Source organism: Euprymna scolopes, chromosome 40, assembly GCF_053919585.1.
Source record: "Euprymna scolopes isolate OS-2025 chromosome 40, ASM5391958v1, whole genome shotgun sequence".
In the NCBI taxonomy this organism is placed as follows: domain Eukaryota; kingdom Metazoa; phylum Mollusca; class Cephalopoda; order Sepiida; family Sepiolidae; genus Euprymna; species Euprymna scolopes.
The window spans coordinates 16221445-16244185 of NC_136521.1; the positions used below are offsets into that span (position 1 = coordinate 16221445).

Here is a 22741-nt window from a genome sequence, read left to right on the forward strand (position 1 = left end):
ACAGGCCGTTACGTAAATAGATATTAAGAGATCTGTGGACAATAGTCCGTTAAATAAACAGTTAGATAATACAAAGTTAGATAAGATACACAACAATATGTCGTAAAACAAAACAAACAAACCAAACCAGATGGCATATACAGACTTCTCGTAAACAGTCCTTCTTATTGTAACAAAGACATTTGACAACTCTCACCAAATATTTCAGCTAGTCATAAAACAAAATAATGAAAAAAATAAAGAAAAAACACTGACGATGAGATTTGAATGATAAATTTCATTTATTTAAGATTTTTATATAAAATAATTTATTTTCAATTTCTTTCTCCCGATTTTTGCTTCTCGCTTAAAACTGTAGATTCTCCTTTTTTGGTTAATTTTCTGTGAACGATTCCAAATGAGAAAACGAAGAAATTTGCGCAGGAAAACGATACCTTCTTTTACCAGTTGGTCATACAACGGCTCTTCATGTAACTTGCAATCTTGGGATAAGATGCGAAGCGATTGTAGAGAGCCATCATTTTGGGATAGCTACTAAACATGTTGGGGTAAGAATTGTACATGTTCTCCATGCAACAGTAGAACATCATGTCGCACCACATCATCTGGAAAGAGAAACACAAAAATCATCGTTAGGTACATCAAACTTGAATTAACAGTGTGCAAGTTGAAATATCGAAATTATGAGATTTAAAAAAATATTTACGAAGGATCAGAGAATTATTCGACTTTAATCAAATATTTAGTTAATAAATTCAGTATTTCAAAATTAGAAACGTAAGTATAAGAACTCATATTGAAACAAATTATGATGACAAATGTATGTATTATTTTAATTCTTCACTCTAATTTTCTCATTAGGGGTTTTATTTTTACAACGTGCGGTTCGACCTTCTTTAGGTGTATCTTGTCAAACTCATGAATATTTCTATGTAACTCGGGAATCTTTTTGTCGAACTCGGGAATTTAGAACAGTACCCATCTTTTTTAATCCCCGGGGATAGCATACTCTTGTTTCCTCAGCCATACATGGCTAGAAATTGATACGGTAACGCTGTGTCGTTACATTTCAAACATCTCAGACCCACACGTTGTCTGGTATCGTCGCAAAGGGAAACACAAAAATATAACAGGTAAGAAACAAAAATCGGACAAGGATTTTTTAAAAGTACAAAAGGAATGTATTTATTCGTTTTTCTTAAAAAATAAACAAAACATTTCAGCATCTTTCCAAGTCTATTCGCACACACATGTGCTTTTAAAAATTGTTTTCCTCGCCACCGTACCTTCTCGCCTTCGCATTTACAGGTCTATTTTCCTTGGCAAGTAACCGGCTCCTTTTCCGACTATGTGGTATATTTTTCTATCTTTTTCTGAAAACGCAAGCTTGCGCACACTCGCTAATTTGCATAAGTTCTTAACGACTGCTGCTGCTGCTAATATTTTGGCTATTCTTCGGTTGTTGATTTTCTCATATGCACCGATTCGGGCTCTGTTAGAAGGAATCCTGAGTAATTCGCAGTTGAGTTTTTGAGTGTCGCCTGTATTGAGGATTGAAATTTAAACCTCTAGAAGAGTGTAACTTACAAGTGGATTTAACTAAGCACTTTAACATCTACGCCACAAGTTTGACTAAATATGTTCGAGTTTGAAACACAAAAGACTCCCGACTTCGCGAAGTTGCACCTGAAGAAGATCGGATGTTACATCGACCGAAACGTTGTGAAAATGACACTCAAGATGAAAACAGTATCCTGAAAATTCAAATAATACAAATAAACAATCGTCATCTCAAATATTCCCAAACATAACAAGATTAATTTTTAAAAAGTGAAAACATTATAAATTCTTGCATATAATTCGTCTGTGTAAAGGCTTTTTTAAAAATTATATATACAGACATTTTCTTTTCGTTTGTACTTAGTCGAGGACTCTCAACATATTGACTTCTCTCAGTGTTATAACTGGAAACTGTTTTTTTTATGTCTGAATTTGTTTAGAAAAACGTTAGTCACGTGTTGTAGATTGAAATAAAATACATTGATTCATGAAAACCTAAAAAAAAAAACATTTAGAAACCAAATACGGTGAAAGAAGTATTTTTGTATTCGATTTTCTTACAATGAAATTATATATATATATATATATATATATATATATATATATATATATATATATAATTAAAACACGGTAGTGTTTGAATATATGGTTATGTGACAGATTTAGTCTTTTCGAACTGCTTTAAATTTTTACTGCTCACCCATTTTTCGACAAAATTTCAAGCAATTATTAGTTTAACTAATAATTGCTTGAAATTTTGTCGAAACACAGCTATATTGTGTTAAAAATGTCAATTTTTGCTTAGTAAAACAGAAGTTATGATAAATTTACTGGTGCTTAAAATCGTAAAAAAAAACACGTAAGGAGGTGAGTGATGTTATTTATGACTTGTTTCGTTAGCGAGAAAAGAAGTAACACGTGAAACAGTGAGAATAAAAGAATTAAAGGGAGAGAATCGAGGGGTTTTATTGAAAGAAGACGAGTGCCGTACATTGTTATTACATATGTGTATTCTATTTTTATGGGGGAAAAAATAAGACCGAAATTAAACAAAGAACAAGTGCATTTACTTGAAGCCTGGAAAATCATGGATTACAATAAAACAATTCGAGCATGAAAAGTGATATGGTTAAGCTTAAACATGGAAAAGTAAAGGAAAAAAGAAAAGCTGGAAGAAAAAGGACAAGAAAAAATATAATAAATTGATAAATTAAAATATTGCAGTATCAAGAATATTTTAAGTCAAAATTAATTAGCACCTCATGATATTGTGTTGTATAGATTGACATTTCTAGGAAATACATTTTGTCCATGGAATTTTCGTTTACTTAATAAGAATAAGACTGACAAATACTCACAAAATAGCGACCGGATATCTTATGTTGGCAATCAAATTAGCCAGTTATCATCATGACACTCAGATTTTTCTACTTAGCGCCGCGGCTTTTTATATTTCATAGGCTTGTTGTATTTTGAAAAAAAAAGCACACATTCATATTATACGTGTGATAATATCTTAAAGATAATGTTTATGAATCACACATGTAGAAATAACATTCATCTATCGCATATATCTCTTGATGATAAAGTTCGAAGCTTATTTTTCCTTTCATTTTTGTAGACGCATTATAAGCGGATTGTATTACACTACATGCCCTTCCCGATACAGAGAAATAATACCGATCAGAGTACCTTAATGCTCGTGATATAAAGAGTTCATCATTTAAACTCCTTGGCCTAACATTCACAGGTAACTTGAATTCGAACATATACAAAGAAGATGTTACTAAAGTGGACTCTTCGACGGGGACAAAAATACCCACACATAACAGTATTTTATGTCACTGCAAAAGTACTATACGCTCATGCATAGGATATTGTTGTCATATATAAACTAGTGCATCAATCACAACTATTTATTGGTTAGATGTTTGCCAAAGTCAGCCACGCTGATAAGTGCTTTGTTGCATGAAACACGCGTAAATGGTTATTTTTTATGGATACAAATACTATAAAATTTTATAAAATGCATGACTTCCCGTGATACGTACCTGATCTCCCATGAACCACTTACTGCCACCATTGCGCATGCACAGAGTCCTCTCCATAAAGGGCATGATCCTGTTGAAGCTGTTCATGTATCTCCAGTGCATGTATTTCTGCAAAAAAATATCTTACATTAATGCATTGATAGGAAAGCAACTTATCTTATTAATATAGATCCTTTCTACCTTTGTATAGTGAAGTGTTTCCACTAGTTTAATGTAATTGCTATCTTTTACGTTAGAAATTCATAGATAGTTTTGTAATGGATTGTCTGGCGAGGTCAGATAGTCAGATGTGGTATAAATGTGGGAAGAAAGCAAACATATTACTTTGTATTTCTGACTGTTTAAAATAATGACACTACACTGATATATAAAAATATAACAATACGATTTATTGTTGGTGGCGGTTATCGACGTTTGCTTAGAAGTGGGGGGACACACGGATATTCGACAGTTTGATAGTTCTCGAGCTTTAATCTTAAACGAATAACGATATCCCTGTAATTGTTATTACATACACACCTGAAACATCTATTGTCGAGGTAGGCACACCCTTAAATCCTTTTATTCGATCATTGTAGTTCCACTGAATTGAACTGACTTTGATGACGCCTGTGTAAGCTTTTGACGAAAGTGACCTTTCAATCATCGCAGATATTTATACTCTAGTAGTTTCTTCCCCAGAACCGCTAGACTTTGGAATTCCATTTCGGCCCCTGACGTGCAGAAGTTCAAGTGTAACTTGAACAGACATATTGCTGCCCATATCCCCACATAGTATCCCTGATAGTAGTCCCCTACACCAAAGTGGCAATGTGCCTTGTTTGAGGTGAAAATGTAATAAAAAAAGGTAACATTTTCATTGAAAATCTGAGTTATTTTCCTTTTCTTATTGTATCAAATATCTGTCAACTCGATTATTGTTCACAAGTGCTGCGCCAGATCAGGATAAAAAAAATGAATACGTTTTTTCAGATTTTAGATATTTATTCGATACATTAATCTAGAAACTATTAACTTTGTGCGTATTAGTTTTGTATTTTTTAGTTTTAGTTAGACGTACAAGCAAACATACACATATTTTCCCTTCTCTCAATGCTAGCACTAGCTGGAGAGATTAGCTTTAAAATTAATGAAAAAACGACGCCTAATCCATTCAACACAGAGAAATAATGACGCCAAGAAAATTATTTGTTCATTTTGTAGAGATAATGTAAATGCTTAGAGAAAAAAGATGAAGGTAGTTTCCGGTGCTAGGATGAGGGAAAACCGAATTTTTTCGATGCTTGAGGAAAACTATATAAAAAAGAGAAAATGATCTCAGTAATACGAAGTTAGTTGAGATTTGATTTATAGGACTTTATTTCGGACCGGGAGACTAGTAATATTAACGAAGGAATCAAAACAATACGCACATAAACATTTTTGGCACGTTGCTTGTATAAAATGTCAGTACATGTGTGTTTTAATTGTTTATGAAACTGTCGACTATGGTTTTTAGATTCTGGACACCCTAAATAATAAGAGAAACCGCATATGTTCTTCAGATATGACGATCAGTCGGAGGTTCGACATTAAAATAAATAATTGAGATTGTCGGACTGACTTCCTCATCTTGGTTGTTATAGTCACAACGTTTCGGCCGTTTTGCCTTCCGGCCTTCATCGGGTGTTTTGTATAGTTACAATGTTTCGGCCGTTTTGCCCTCCCGCCTTCATCGGGTGTTTTGTATCGAACTGTTCGATACAAAACACCCGATGAAGGCCGGAGGGCAAAATGGCCGAAACGTTGTGACTATAACAACCAAGGTGAGGAAGTCAGTCCGACAATCTCAATAAATGAAAACGCCTTATCTTAAAAATACAGACAATTACTATCAAAATAAATAACCCCGATTTTTAAAGATTCTGTAGAACAAGGTTATGTTGGTGTTTTTATGTACGGTATATACCGCTTTTTCGGATTATATAATGCCACATTTTCATGCTTCGATTAGTTTATTTCTTCAAATATTGATTCATCGTCTTTGGTTTTGAACTTTTTGTTTTATGCCATATCACCCCTTTTTAATGCCAAAATTTTGTTTCAAGCAGTTTATTATTCTCACATATTTATTAATTGTGTTTAGATTAGTTGTTTTGTTTCATGGCACATCACCCCTTTTTTCGTGTTATTTAATGTAACAGTTTGATGCTTCAAGTTATTAAGTATCGCTAAATTGAGTTTAGATTAGTTTGTTTTATTTTGAGGTATATCAATTTTTTTTCCGGTTATTTGATGCGGAATCCATTTCAGCAAATGTGTTTATGTTTCAAGATCATACATCTTTGCATATTTATTTGTGATTTATTTGGGTGTTTTTACTAGAGCAGTTTGGGTTTTTCTTTTAGCTTTGCAAAATATGATTAAGATTTGCCAAGTAAGCGGAAAAAAGAGCAATATCATAAATGTTTGGTGCATTTCAGTTCTTAAAAGCCGATATCTTAAACGGCCTAGTCTGTGAATTCAAAAATGTAGGCATATAATCATTTGCGCCCTTTACTATCTAAAATCTTACTATATGCTACATGCACAATCTTCTGGTGCAAGGGAGGTACATAAATCTAGCAAATTGTAGTGTACGGCGATCTGAAGGCCGTTTTCCATAAGTTACTACCGTGAAGTGTAGCGGAAGATTCCCTTCCTTTCCCAGGAAGATGTATACGAATTATTATATACGCCGATTGGGATAAAATAGAACTTACCTCATAGTCGCAGTCACCGGATCCCATCATTCCACCAGATCCCATCATTCCACCAGATCCCATCATTCCACCGGATCCCATCATTCCACCAGATCCCATCATTCCACCGGATCCCATCATTCCACCAGATCCCATCATTCCACCGGATCCCATCATTCCACCAGATCCCATCATGCCGCCGGATCCCATCATACCACTGGATCCCATGTTAGATCCCATCATCATTCCACTGGATCCCATGTTGGAGCCCATCATGCCACCTTCCATCCAGTTATACTGGTGAATATAAAAGATACGTTCAATTGAGTATAGAAATAGAACAACGTTATTTGCAATATTAGAGTTTAGTCACAACATTCTACGCGTGCATACACGCATACATTTGTCGCACTCATATCGATATAAAAACGTATTTTTCTCGATTAAAAATTGTTTGAAACGAACTTAGTTATAAACATGCAGGCGATTTCATCAAAGTTAACAAAGTTGCACATTTCATATTCAAGAAAACGAACTTTCATTAATTTTATTATTCATATTCCATCTTTTCTTCCATTTAACTATTACAATCAGTTTTATTTGTGCATATTTTCTACATATTGCAAAATTGTGTAGCGTTTAGGATTAATATATATATATATATATATATATATATAGTAATTTATAAAATATATATATATAAATTATTAACTAGCTCTACCTACGTATTGAGCACTTTTGAAGTAAATACTTAAAGTTTACGCATAAATCTATACTTTCGTATATTCATTTTATGTGAATAAATGAAGTAGTTATATATATATATATATATATATATATATATATATATATATATATACCTTTCAGGTTTGAGGTGTTCAAATGTCAGAAAGAAGACAACGAGGTTGTTAAATAGTGCTCAATAAAAAAGAGCAAAATATTTTTTTAATATTTTAGGTAAACAGTTACATACGGTCGCTACAAATAGACATCTGTTTCAGTCAAAGAGACTTCATTAGGCGACCTGGAACCTCTCGATGCTAAAAGGAAAAACCTAGAGGTTCCAGGTCGCCTAATGAAGTCTCTTTGACTGAAACAGATAGCTATTTGTAGCGACCATATGTAAATGTTTACCCCAAATAATACATATATATATATGTATATGTGTGTATGTGTGCTATTGTTAATATACTATATATGTGTGTGTGTATGTGTGTTATTGTTAATATACTATATATATATATATATATATATATGATAAAAAAAATGATATACAATTTCGTATATCACACTTTTAAAACCATTGTACATTTATTTTAGCCACATTTTTACACGTTAAAAACGTATTTCTTTTACACACGGGGCGCTTCATTAGTTCAAGAAATTTAAATGTAATTTTTACTGAAGCATATAAAAGTATTCAGATTGAAACAAGACAGTAATCAAAAACTGCTTTAAGAAGACCGATAAAACTCAGTCGAAAGTATTTGCAAAAAGTGACGAAAAGAAAAAAAAGATGGACGACTATGGAACTTTTTTGCACGAAAAATGGAAAAATTACATACGTACATATATATATATATATATATATAAATATATATATATATGTGTATATATATATTTATATTTATATATATATATATATATATATATATATATATATATATATATATATATATATATAGTTTGATGTTGTATGTTTCAAAGGTAGGGTAACCAGTTAAATATATCGAGGTAAATACAAGAGTGCTCAATACAAAAAATAGAGCAAGTTACATTTTCAATCTGTCTTCACATAAGACAGTCATTCGTTGCTACACAATCATGAGAATGGTTCGCTCTTCTAGTATATAGTAACTAGAGACCTCTTCAGGAAACAGTGCTTCTATTCAAAAGATCATATTCAGAAGGATTCCGCTTTTGAACATAAGCGTTATTGCCTGAAGAGGTATCTAGTTTACTAGAGATCTCTTCAGGCAGCTATCGAAACATTCTCATAACTGTGTAGCAACAAGTTACTGCTTATGTAAAGGCAAATGGAGCGCGAAATGTTTTGATTTTGGTTTAAAGTTAATTGCACTTTAGTATTTTTTTTCAATTCAATTCATCTGTTTATTATATATTGGGTACAATTGACTTAATATTAATTTATACGAAATCCGTATGAATTAAAATCTCATATTTAAACGTATTTTCTACCGTGCCTTCCGCGATCTTCAGTACAAGAATTAATAGGAGATTAGTGCTATTATAATCAATACGAAATCTGCATAAGTTAAAATACCATATTTAAGCGTATTTTACAACCAAATAGCGCCGGGCAACTATGTATATATAAACTTTTAAAACTTTTTAATTCGAGCGATTCTATACATATCAACAACTTTGCAGTAGAACTTCGGGATACGGTGGCTTTAGAATACGGCTTTTCAAATTACGATGTGGAATACGATGTTTTTGCGGTCTCTGCTTACGGCATTTTCCCTACCTTACAATATTATTTATGATGTTATTTGATTATATCCATGTGTATTATATACTGTATTGTATTTTGTTTCTAGATTTTAATGCCGTATCACGAGGTTCTACTTTATCAATAAATAGTACTACAATATTGTTAGAAACTCGCTCAATATATGTTACCGTGACATAGGCTGACATATATTTGGTGGGTTTTTAAAAGTATTTTGTTTAGTTTATTTTTATATTTAACTTCTTTTCCCAAACTTACTTTGTGAAAGAGAGAGTCGGGCGCTATTTTTAATTTTCCAATACATTGGTAAACACTGTAAGTTTTTCGAGCTGAATAAACATGTTATATTAAATAAAAACACTAAAAACATATCCAGTTAGGTAGAAAAGTAACTTATCTTGCCTTTGATAACATTTATTTGTTATATATTTGTTTTTTGCTTTTAGCTTTGCAAAATATGATTAAGATTTGCCAAGTAAGCGGAAAAAAGAGCAATATAATCAATGTTTGGTGCATTTGTTTTTTGACTTTTCGAATCTTTGTGTACAGTAATACAAACTGTATTTTTGTTTTAAGTCTTTATATCTTCCTCTACTTTTTTCACCACTCCCCTTTTTTGTGGTTCCTATTTTTCTATTTGTCTGTTCTACTAATATATACTTATAATTTTTTTCTATTGATATGAATGAGATATTTCCCATTTCCGAACAAAATATCATAAAGTCGGTGTTTTTTTAATTTTACTTTGTATACTTTGTATAATACTGACTATTCTCCTCTTCTGGTTACATACATTTAGTTTCGAATTGCCACGGCCTAGAAATGTTCGAGCGCCTATAATAAAGATATATGTAACTTTTATTTCTCATCTCCTATTATGTATGCGTGTGTATGTATGAATATATATAAAAGACTAAAACGAAAAATCACAATACTAAAATCCAAGAATCCAAAAAATAAATATCAAAATAGAATGAAAGCACCCCTACCCTTACTTCAGAAGAGCCAGTCCCCCCTCCCCACATATACACATTAGTAACGACCTCGGACCACAGCCGCCTTCCTAAGAAAGCAAATAACCCCAAAATACTATAAAACAATATACACATTCCCAAACCAATAAAAGCAAACACACACACGCACACACACGCGCACACACACACATAAACACACACGCACACACACACACACATACACACACCCTAACCCACCCTAAAGGAAAAGAAAAACACATTAGCAGAAAGAGATAGCGACTGACTACAGCGAGGTCAAAATCTCCCTGGACAAACCAAATAAAAAACAATAAAAAAGCAATAAAAATTCATCATACCAATGTATAATAAACACTTACAAGCCTCCAACCCTTGGAAAAACTTCAAACTAACTACGAAAATCGCCATTTTTACACATTTGAAAATAATTTCTGACGAGGACGCATCAGACCGTCTGAAACGTACGTAAACGATTTCAATGACTTAAAAACATTATTACAATGATCCAAACATAAATCTCAATGAAAAACCAAGACACGGAATAATAAAATAATGTTAAAAAATACACATTGTTGGTGACTACTCCCTTATTTAAATATATATATATATATATATATATATATATATATATATATTATGGCGGTAGACTTAACTTTCCTAGAGGTGCATCCAATGAAACAACATGTATCTACCAAAAAGTGCTCAATAAGTAAACAGAGCAGGTACATTAAGTTTATTTATATAAACATTAATGGCTACATATGTGCATACATGTTTCTGTAATCACCCGTGCTAAGGGAGATTACATCTTCAGGCCATGACTTTTGGGGTTTTTCGAAGATAATTCATGGCTTGAAGACATAATCTCCCTTAGCATGGGTGATTACAGAAACATGTATGCACATATGTAGCCATTAATGTTGTATAAATAAACTTAATATATGTATTATCTGATACTGATATATATGTATATATATCTGTGTAAATATGTTTTTCAATTATATTTCACTATTTTATGTATATCAATCCTCAATTTATAAAGCTCAATGTAATTACAGAGCATAACATAAACAAATAACAAAATTCTATATTCGAAATTCCATGAGGTTGACCATCTTAAAATTTATTCTTGTTGTGCATTTCAACGTAATTTATGGAATAAAATGTAAACTAGTCGACATCATTAAATTTGGAATACATATATATATATATATATATATATATATATATATATATATATATATATATATATATATATATACACAAAATTGCTTTATGGCATTTTTTTACTTATGTCTTCGAGTATTGTAGTTTTAGTTTCTTTCTTTTTTATTTGTGTCTTTATACTATAGTTACCTCAGCAGGAATTTTCTATATCAAAAATACTTTTTTGCTTACTATGATGTCTAATTTTTCGTTTCATCTTTCCTTTTTCTCGGCGTGTACACAGAGAGGTATTAAGTTTAAATTAATATTAATTTTTAATGCACCCTTTTTTATAATCAACTCATAATCTACAATAGTTGAAATATGGATGTGTGTAATATTGTTTTGTTTTGAAATAGCAGACTTACCCTGAAGCGTCCGTTCTTCCAGTGGAAGTACCTCATATAATCATCCATGATTTCATAGAAGCAATCGCAGATGTAGTCACACCTGAACATGTCCATGCTGCTTTTAGGGTAGAATCCTAAAAAAAGGTGTTTTTATCAATTAACAATAACTTCGAAAATGTTATATATTATTATAATTTCGACTTTTTTTTTTACAAATTCAGTCCAACAATGCCCGTAGCAATAAACAAATGTTATTAATTTGTATCATTTCTCTTAATAAAAAAAATATAAAACTCTTTTATTCATCGGCAAATAATTTCCGTTAATACACAAAGTCAGAAACTGACAGACTGTTTAGTATCCTATTTTCATACGAAGGTAAATTTTTGTCAATATGAATGACTTCGCATTTTGTACCAGTTATTTACATATGAAATGTATAAAGTACAGTACAATATTATAAAATAATCGGAGACATTTTTTTACTTAAACATCTGATGTTTCAGATCAAAGGGAGATAATTCAATAAAATTTCCGATTTCAATAGCTTATTCGTTGCCCTAATATTTTAAAATAATATCTCATATTTCAAAATATTATAAGTTTATGAGTACATTGTTTCGATCTATTTACGATATAGACAAAGGAATGTTCTTCTTTCCAATCACTCTCCAAAACAGTTTTGTTCCATTTTTACAATAATTTCAAAAACATTCCATTTCACCATGAAACAATTTATATGTGTAATATTGTTCTGATTTGAAACAACTGTAATCACACGCGAATATACTGATTGGGGAGATACTCCAAAAAATGAAAATGTTATATATTCTTTAATAAGTTTGTTTCTGCTACTACTTAAAATGCAACTGTGTCTAAAATATTTTAAAAAATTAATGCTGATTCCCCAATATAAATAAAGAGCTTTATGCTAAGTAAATATTAATAAGCCGCTTTAATCGCCCTATTCCTACAGAAAAAACGTTGCAAGCCTGTCTCTGCTTTATCGTTCTTTTCATATCAAATTCTCGTCTGAGCTCCAGTCTATGGTCCCTCCTCGCCAAACTTTCACGAAAAACACCTGCCTAGCCAACACCACTATCAACAATTTCCTACTCTTTATCTGTGCCTAAACGTAAATATAGATTCCATAGACAAAGCTTCTTTCTTATAACTGCACACCTGTGTAACTCTCTTCCGTTTGCCTGCTTTCCAGCTGACTACAATCTGATTTTCTTCAAGTCCAACGTAAACAAGTTCTTGATGAACCGTCCCCCTAAGTAATCCAATTTACAAAATTTCCACTACTTATGTTTACTACGCTATAATAACATTAACTTATGTATACCTATTAACCTTTATCGTCGAGTGGCCCACGGGCCTTGATTCCTGTGGAAAAAAAAAGAATTTTATAATTCTAAAAACTAACTCAATAGGACTTTCTTGAAGAACTAGACAAACCGGACTCACACTGTATTGCCTGTTTCCTTCACATTCCCATATAGTTCATTTTTATTATTTCACGTCGTAAACTGAAAGAGTTTTAATTCTATCGTCCACCTACATAGAAGAATATGTGCATCGATTGAAATAGACGACCCCTGATTCATTGACTAAATTCCTGTAGATTTTACATATGTATTTATTATGCGGAATAATCTCGTCTACAAAGCAGGTCGCGTTAGATTACCGAACTTAGGCAACATTGAGCCTGGCCAGTACCAGATAGGTGACCATTTGAGAATACCATGCGCTTTATATATGAGGACGTCGATAATTATAACACCCATTGAATCTTACCGTGCCTTCAGCTGTCTCATCCTTGTCTTGCTGATTGAGCAAACTTGCTGTGACAAGACTGCAACTGTTTTTTCGTAAACCCGCTTCATCTATATATATGTAAAAGTGAAAATGTATGTATGTATGTATGTGTGTTCGCTTTTTCTGCATGTCAGCAAAAGGCTTTTTTCAGAGAAGCGGTCGCTCGCTTCACAACGTTTTAAAACTTTTATATCACATATAAATCGTAATATCTCACAGTTAACAACGAAGCTCGCCTGTCTATTTAATCTGCTTGATTTCGGGAAGATAAATATTCAATATTTGTCGCTCGCCGCATGTGAGTTAGTCTTTTTCCTATAACATCTTGGGGAGGGGGGGAAGCGTTCAGCAGTAAATGAATACTATCCCGCAGTCAAACTTGACCTCATTAACTCATTAAAACGGGCATCTGCTAAATCCAAGTAATTAAATAAATCCAAACGTGTTTCCATTAGCATCTCGCGGTGGGGCAATGGTTAACGTCGCGCGTTTTTTTTTTCACACTTTAATTTACAACTTTGCCTCAACGATTCGGGTTCGATCCTCATATTTACTTTTTTAACCCCCCACACCTCCAAACGCCCGGGCAACGTTGGGTACCCCTCGCTAGTATTAAATAAAGCACTCATCGCGTATCATCCACCATCCATAGGATAGTTAGATAGTTTTCATCGTTGCGAGGGACAGAATTTCATATAATTTGTATGATTAGGCGACTGATAGAGTAAATTGTTATACAAGGTGTCCCAAAACTCACTGAAGTCATTTTACCATGAATGATATTTTTTCTATTTCAAATATTTTACAGATACAGTAAATTATTATATATTTTAAATAGTTAAATTTTCTACATAACTAAGCGAGATTTCACGAAAATGCGTAGATAACGATAATACAAAACCCATTTTTTTCTCTTACAACCGATGTTGTTAGTGGTGGAGTAAGAATTAAATGCCTTAGACGATTGTGCCTAAGGATTGTTTCGCCTGCATGAATTAATCTTTGTTGACCAGGTTAGATATTGAACGGTAGTTCCACTAGTATATTATTTAGTTGAAAATAATAGGAAACAAAACCAATGTGGTTTTAGTAGCGGGTAACTTGATTGTCCTAGCTGAAAATTTCCTAGACTATAGGAATAAACTCAAATTGGATACGACGTAATATTACTTAAAGTAACAGAAAAGGGTATGTTTGATAAAGCGTGAGTCATGCAGACGTGTAGGTACATGGGCTGATGAGATATAACTAGTTAGTGATTTTGAACTTTCACTCTCTTCTCCACTGGTCAGTGGTTTCGAGCAAAGATCATGGTAAATAACTGGTGACTGTCTTCGATCAATTTTATGGGCATCTCCAGTCGATTTGATAAACATAAGTGAAACTAACTACGTATGTGGGAATGCATTCAAAACAGTTCTAACATAACATTGCCCAACGCGAGAGGCTTGTAACAATATAGTATCAATTTCAAAGCACACTTGAGTGTCGAAGGTCTAATGTAATTTCTTTAAAGATTATATATATATATATATACTTAGGGATTTGGATCTCTCTCTCTCTCTCTCTCTGTCTCTCTCTCTCTCTCTTCTACCTAACTGGAGTTGGAACAAAGATTGCGCACAACACATTGTCTTTCACCCTCTTGTGTCGAGATGTTGGAAGGCATGAATATTATTTTATCATATTATAAGCCATTCACTTAGTTTGGAAGGATTACGTGGAAACTAGAGCAATAATAACGACCAGCAACCGATATAGGAATATGAATAGCAATTTTCAAACTGTAATTTTTGCGTAATTATTACGGCAATTTAATTGCCACATGTATGGCACAGAGTTGAACAGACAAGAATCATTGCGATTCGTTTTATCTATTGCATAACTCATGTAGAATAACCACGCAGTTGCATATACAAAAATTAGGCCACTTTACCAACAACAGACAATCAAATCACGATAGAATATACGCAGAACAAATTTTGGTATCCGCATAGATTTGCATAATTTCGCGAAACACATAAGCGAAAGCGACCGGAGTACAATGGTTCCTGATATTGTCTCCTCTTAATAATACACGAGACATTTTTTAGTCGGTTAGTTCTGACACTACCATGTTACCTCCACCTTTAATACCATGCGAAAGTGTTGGTTTTAGAGATCTATATAAAAATACGTATTATTTTGTTTTATTTTCACGATCGGCACAGAAAGCGGTATGTGTTTTGTCATAGACCCGTAACATGAAAAAATGTCGCAATAATTTTGATATAATAAAAGGGTATGATCTTTTTTTTAAAAATCAGAAGGTTCTCCTTATAGACACTGGCGATAGAAAGTGGTCAATCAAATGGAGTCACTTTCTGTTAGCAACGAATCAGAATCCAGAATTTCTCCATAAAACATTGAATCATTTTGCATTCCCGTGTATAATTTTTCGTGTCACACGAGAAAGATCTTTTCACTTTGCCTGCAGAATTTTAAAGCCCGATACTTATATAGACTTTCTACATAACGAAAACTCTTTTAAGATTAAACATAACTTTCAATTCAACATTTTTAAATTCTATACTTTTATGATTTGTTCTTTGGTATACATAGAAACGTTTTACTTACCGAATTCTCTGGCCAAATACCTGCAAATGGACATGGTTTCGGGCATCCTCATGCCGCCGTCCATTTCCAGACAAGGCAGGTAGTTACAAGGGAAATCTGAAAATAAGAAATAATTTCTATGAAAATAAAATAGTAAAAATAAAAAGAAAGGAAACTATATGATATTACAAATAATATAAACTTATGCCAAAGATAGAGTTAAAAATAACATGAAGATTAATATAAAAACAAGTACAAATGGTAAGAATAAAAACTTATATTAAAATTCAATAAAATGACCTATATAAAATACAAACTAAAGCGACTTGTAGACGCAAAAAATAATATAAATAAAGGTATATATAAATACATATATATATATATATATATATATATATATATGAATTTGTATAAAGATACGATTAAAATATTATTATATAAAAATACAATTAAAATATTTCTTATATAAAGATGCTACCAAAATGTCATTATGTAAGGATAAAGTTCAAATATTCTTATATAAATATACGATTAAAATATTTTTAAATTAAGACACGACAAAAATATCCTTATATAAAGAAACAATTAAAATATTCTTATATAAAGACCATATTAAAAAAATCTTATATAAAGATCCAAAAATACCATTATATAAAGATAACATAAAGTCACTCTTATATAGAGATACTACAAGCATATTCTTACATAAAAATACTATTAAAATATGCATATATAAAGGTACAATTAAATAGTCTCATATTAAGATATAATATAATACTATTATAAAAACGTAGAATGAAAATATTCTCATATAAAGATTTAATTAAGATACAAATGTATAAAAATACAATTAAATACCGCTATATAAAGATACAATATAAATATTCTCTTATAATGATATAATCAAATTATCCTTATTTAAAGATACAATTAAAATATTTTTATATAAAAGTTCAATTAAAATGTTCTTATATAAAGATACAATTAAAATATTTATATATATATATATATATAGATACAATTCAAATATTCTTAAATAAAGATACTATTAAATATCATATGAAGATACAATTAACATATTCATATATAAAGATACAATAAAAATAATCTATATATATAAAAGCGAAAATGTATGTATGTATGTATGCTTTTTCTCGATGTCCACAAAAGGCGTTTTCAGAGAAGCGCTTGCTCGGTTCACAACTTCTTAAAACTTTTTATATCATCTATAAATTGTAATATCTCAGAGTTACCCACGGAGCTCGCCTGTCTATTTAATTTTATTGACTTTCAAACGTTAATTATTCGAGATTTCCCGCATCGGCACGCGTTACATTCGGTTTTCGGTATAAAAAAAGCGAAACTCGACTCTAGCCAGTTGTCTCAAGAGAGCTAAGTCATGTTTGTTCAATGTGGACTTCGTCATATCAGACTTTAGCTTTCATTTCGCTCTTCCTAATAAAACGGGAGCAGGTTTTTAAAAACAAACAAACCGATTTATTCACCTCATTCAAAACTGTCATGCACAAAATGCTAACTGCTGAATACCTATCGCCGTCACGTCAATCAAAAACACGCACCTGTTTTTTTTTAACACACTTACTATTTTCCAACTGCGCGTCGTGAACGCTTCGTTTTTTTTTTTTTCACGGGCACCTGTTTTTTTCACATTTTCGGGTTTTTTTCACATACCCCTAAAAACACCCGGGCAACGCCGGGTACCCCTCGCTAGTCATACATAAAGGTACAATTTTAAAATTTTATATGAGAATGAAATAAAAAGAGACTTATATGAGGATACAATTTAACAATACTTATAAAAGATACGCGTAAGAGATAAACTTAAAAGATACACTGAAAAGTAGCGTATATAAGAATACTAATGATAATATAGACGTACTTGATTATAAAATTAACCGAGAGTTATGTAAATATGCAAATAACTGAGATTTATATGAAAACATTCAACATATGGACACTTATAAAAATGTAAAAGTTATAACAAATTTCAAATTACAAATAGCATATGAAATGGATTTTACTTTAACTGTAAATATTAATTAAGAGTAAATATATATAATAAGTAAGTAAAAATAATACACACTTTTCAACATGTGCAATAGTGTCATACCAGTTGTGGAACGATTTTATGGAGTACGCATACTGATAGATAAACATTAAATGTTCATTTTCGGAGTTTCATTATAATACTACAAAATATGATTCAGGTTTATTAAATGCCATTATTATATATAATTATATATACACGGGCGGCAAAAAGAAAGTCCGCACTTGTAAATTTTTCAAAAACTGAAAATTTAAGATAAATTTAATGTAACTGTTTAAATAAACTATACCTCATTTGATTGGCCTTTTATTCTTCTATAATTTTGCGTTCATATTTGACTTTCAATTGAAATATTCTATTGTTCACGTTTATCTAAAAACAATAATTTCAAATTGAGGAGGCAAAAAGAAAGTCCGCACAATGGAAAATTGTTATTTAAATGTAACTTTAGGACATTAATGCAACACAAATACAACAGAAACACAATGGACTAGTTAATATTTAGTAGCATATCCCTTCTGCAATTTTACAGGTTGCAATCTTTTGGGAATTCCTTGAATAAGACTGCAGCAAAACTCCGGAGAAAGGGCATCTCACTTTTCTTTAAGTTCTTCCAAATTTGAACTTTTATCATTGCGTAGCTGTTGCTTGATGCAATACAATACGTTTTCGATAGAATTGAGATCTGGAGATTGTTGCAGGCTAATCAAAACACCGAATGCCATGCTCTTCCAAGAACCTCTTTACATTGCCAACGGTGTGAATGGGAGCATTATTCTGCATGAAGATGAGATTAGCATCCAAACTCCGACAAAAGTACAGAAGAAAATTCTCAGTCAACATATTAATGTATTTGGTTGAATTAATTTGATCTTGCAAGCGAACTATAGGCCCTGTATCATTGGTAATAATAATGCCCCACACCAAAACTGAACCTCCATTACTTTGCAGCGTTGAAACTGAGCACCTAGGATGAAATTATTCATCTTTCCTCCGACACGTACTGCCTACTATTACTGCCTAGCCTATTCAACTTGTTTTCGTCGCTAAAAAGCACTTTTGACCAATATGAAGAGTCATGATCTTTATTGCATCTGACGAAGTCCAGACGACGCTTTCTGTTCTTTACAGAAATCATTGGCTTGCGTCTTGCAACATATCCTCGCAAATTAAATTCCTTTAATCTGTTCTTGACAGTAAAAAGAGAGCACTTTTTAACAAGATTGCATTGTTGTCGGATCTGGGGAGCCGTTTCAAATCTGTTTCTTAGGCTGCGGATCTCGATAGCATTTTCTTCCCTATTAGAAATAACTAGTACCGTCAGATTTAGGGGCATCACGAACACTGCCGGTGTTTTGGTGCTTTCGTACAGTCTTTCGTACCGTTTTCTCATCACATTTCAATCTGCGGCCGATTTCTCGATTGGATAAACTAGAAAGGTAGAGATTTATCAGATCACTAAGAGAACGTCGTGGCATATGGACTACATGTTACGTTGTATAACCTGAAACAACAACAATTACGATTAAATATGCCTTGTTTCCTGTTGGTGGATATTTTAAACTGATTATGGGGAAATACTTTAAACTGGTGTTAAGTGAATCTGTTGCTGCGGATTTTCTTTTTGCCTTCTCAATTTGAAGTCATTTCTTTTTTAAATTGACGTGAACACGAGAGTATTTCAATTAAAAGTCAAATATGTACAGGTAAAATTATAGAGAAATAAAAGGCAAATCAAATAAGGTTAAGGTTGTTTAAACAGTTACATTAAATTTAGATTAAATTTGAAGTTTTTGAAAGGATTAAAAGTGCGGACTTTCTTTTGTCAACATTGTATATATATATATATATATATATATATATATATTACTGTGTATGTCTCTCTCTATCTCTATATCTTTATATATATATATATAAATATTTGAGTATATATATATGTATATATATGCATACTATCTCTCTCTCTATATATATATATATATGTGTGTGTGTGTGTGTGTGTATATATATAGAGAGAGAGAATATATGTATATACATATATAAATATATATAAATATATATAGGTATATGCATTGTGAGAGATAAAGAACTAGAGAGAGAAATTTTGGTCGAGATATAGAACACTGAAACAGGATTGATAGGTAATTATTTCACTAATATTTATATTAGAGGGGAGGCCTGGGAATTACGAGAAGTTGTTATAAATACTTCATGATAAGTTACAAACATTCAAACAATAATAATTGAAGTTGGTGTACCATTGTTTCAGAGACGGATTCAACTTTAATAATATACATCGTATCATAAACACAACGTCGGCTGTATCAATTAACAATCATACTATTTGTTTAATTTTCTATATATTTTTTATTTGAACGAATGACTATATGTATTAACCGTCTTACCCATAACAAAAACCATTGCCTCCAGTCTATTTAGATGCTAATTAAAGACGACTAAATACCAATTAATCCGGCAACATTTATATATATATATATATATATATATATATATATATATATATATATATATATATATATATATATATATATATATATATGACAGTGGGTTCACATTTACTACTTGGCCTTTTGGTCAAGATCAAAATGTAGTACCTGACTTCAGATGCTGCACTTCCATTTCTTGTTCTCTTTCGGTAGAGGAGCAGTCCTTCACGACTGAGACAATTTTTTTTTATTGTTGTACCTTTTCTCCACGTTATAAAACGACCCTGGTATCTTACTCTGTCCCATGGGGAGTCATTGTAAATAGGTATATAAAGGACATTTCAAGACCCAAAAGAGACTAACATTATTATGGAAAAATAGATAAATAAATATGAATAAGCTGAGTTTAGAAAGACTGATAAATATGAATTGACTGAAATAAACATAGATAGATAGATAGATAGATAGATAGATAGATACAGGATGATGATTGCAACGTCTTGCCAGGCGAGTGCCATTCCCTCAGACACTTAAAGTCCATGAACCCAAAAATTACTTCTTTTTTTTGTAGTCCTACAGGTTAATTCACACGCTCAAGCAGGCTTGACACTGAAGACAGTCATTGAGATCAATTATTACAGGCTTCCAGTATTTAAAGCCTCCACACGTCACAACTTTTCCATCGCCACAAGACCATTCTTATAGACAAATGCCTGAGGGAGTATCTATAAACAGATGATGTTACAGAGTCTTAGCTTTGTACGACAGCAACGTCTCTCTCTCGGTTCAAAATGTTGAGATTCAGCAATAAGCAAGAGCAAGATAGCCAGCAGCAAGTTAAACTGCAGACCAGCTTATACGGGTACTGGTCTCCCGATTTATGTTTTTTTTTTAATCAGAGATTTGCTTCTTCTAAAAAGATTGCCTTCACCATGGCTTACGGGAGCCCTCTCCACCCAACACACACACAAACACACACGGTTCTAGTTGGCCGTTGATCCCGAAAAAGGATTCATTTGCTCTTTGGAAGGTCTTTTTTTAATCCTTCAGGGAGACTTGCCCCCCTCCTCACCAAACAAATCTGGTGAGAGAAACAGTTTAGTCGCTGGTGACCCAACCATGAGGTAGATAGTACTGGGTTACATGGTACCAGTATGACCTGACATATACATACATACATACATACGTACATATATTGACAGGTAGATAGATACACACTAGCATATACATTGATATAAAGACAGTGAGATAGCTAGTTAGATAATCAATTAAATAGATCGATAGATAGAAAGATAACTAATAAAGCCCTTAGCTGACTAGACAGAAATATCAATAGATAGATTGATCGAAAGACAGATTGATAGATATGTAAATATGTGAATATATATATATATATATATATATATATATATATATATATAGACAGCTTAGTTAGATAGGTTGCTCGTTCTACAAATAAATATACCGACGTTGATATAGATACATATAAGTAACCAAATAGATATAAAAACAGGCAGACAGACACACCGACATACAAACACACTCATAGATAGATAGATAGATAGATAGATAGATAGATAGATAGATAGATAGATGTAATTCCTTACCATTCCTGCAACGATCCCAGTCGGAGAATTCGTATCTCTTGTCCATGTATTTGACGCCAGCCATATGGAACATCATACGCATGCACTCAGCACGGCCACGGCCATTGAAGTAATGGAGGGTGTAGTTAGGCATATTGGAGTTGTTTGAGACTTCTCAACTAAACCAGAAGTGAATGTGAATACAACAGTTGCTGATCTGTGGCCGAAAAGACAAACACGCCTGAATTTATACCCGTTTTCTATCCAATTAAAATTACGTCATCAATTGTCGATTATCTAGCACAAGGTTGTATGGACGTAGTAGAATTGGTTTACCTGTTCAAACAAAGATTGTTCTTGCTGGAGAACGCACTTATAGAGTACGTTACGGTTATTTATAATGGCTGACTTGTAATTATCTCTCCAGTATACTTATTGTAAAGATAACCTTCAGATTTAAAGACAACCTAATTCTAATACAGAGATGTCATTGATCCGTTCGTTAATCAAACCAGTGTTTATTGCTGCAAATGGAGGCCCAAACGAAAAGCCTATATTATAGAGTAGTGTTAGAAAGAAGGTCAGGTCTCTGGATTTACTGTAAAAATATATTTGTTTCCACAATTTTTGATACCCGCTTTCAACAGCGAAACATGGACATTCTCTAACTTTCAACAAATATTCTTTCCTAGAAATACCCAAATGTGGAATTCTATACCGCAGAGCTGCTTTCCAGCTGGCTACAGCATTGTCATTTTCAAGCTTAATGTAAACAAATCATTGTATACTCTTCGTCCTAGATTATCAAAGTGTATCCAATTCCTCCCTCTACCGATTATTGCGCTGTTGTCTTACCGATCACTTTACATGCG

General features: G+C 32.3%; 1 protein-coding gene across 1 annotated transcript; it reads right to left on the reverse strand.

The window, feature by feature from the left end:
* Positions 1-440: 440 nt before the first annotated feature.
* On the reverse strand, positions 441-22023 carry LOC145265311 (S-crystallin SL20-1-like). Its single transcript, XM_080121084.1, has 7 exons — positions 21891-22023; positions 15790-15885; positions 12709-12741; positions 11371-11486; positions 6353-6628; positions 3612-3719; positions 441-605 (listed from the first exon to the last, which is right to left on the reverse strand). Exons 1-7 carry the CDS (start codon positions 22021-22023, stop codon positions 441-443), a joined length of 927 nt encoding a protein of 308 aa, XP_079977210.1.
* Positions 22024-22741: the final 718 nt, after the last annotated feature.

What these genes read in the sequence shown, in the direction of transcription:
- LOC145265311 (XM_080121084.1), bottom strand. Translation starts at nt 22,023, where the DNA reads ATGCCTAACTACACCCTCCATTACTTCAATGGCCGTGGCCGTGCTGAG. An exon ending in GTATTTGGCCAGAGAATTCG is followed by an intron (nt 12,742 to 15,789) that starts GTAAGTAAAACG and finishes TTTTTTCCACAG; the next exon opens with GAATCAAGGCCCGTGGGCCA. An exon ending in GGAAGAACGGACGCTTCAGG is followed by an intron (nt 6,629 to 11,370) that starts GTAAGTCTGCTA and finishes TATATTCACCAG; the next exon opens with TATAACTGGATGGAAGGTGG.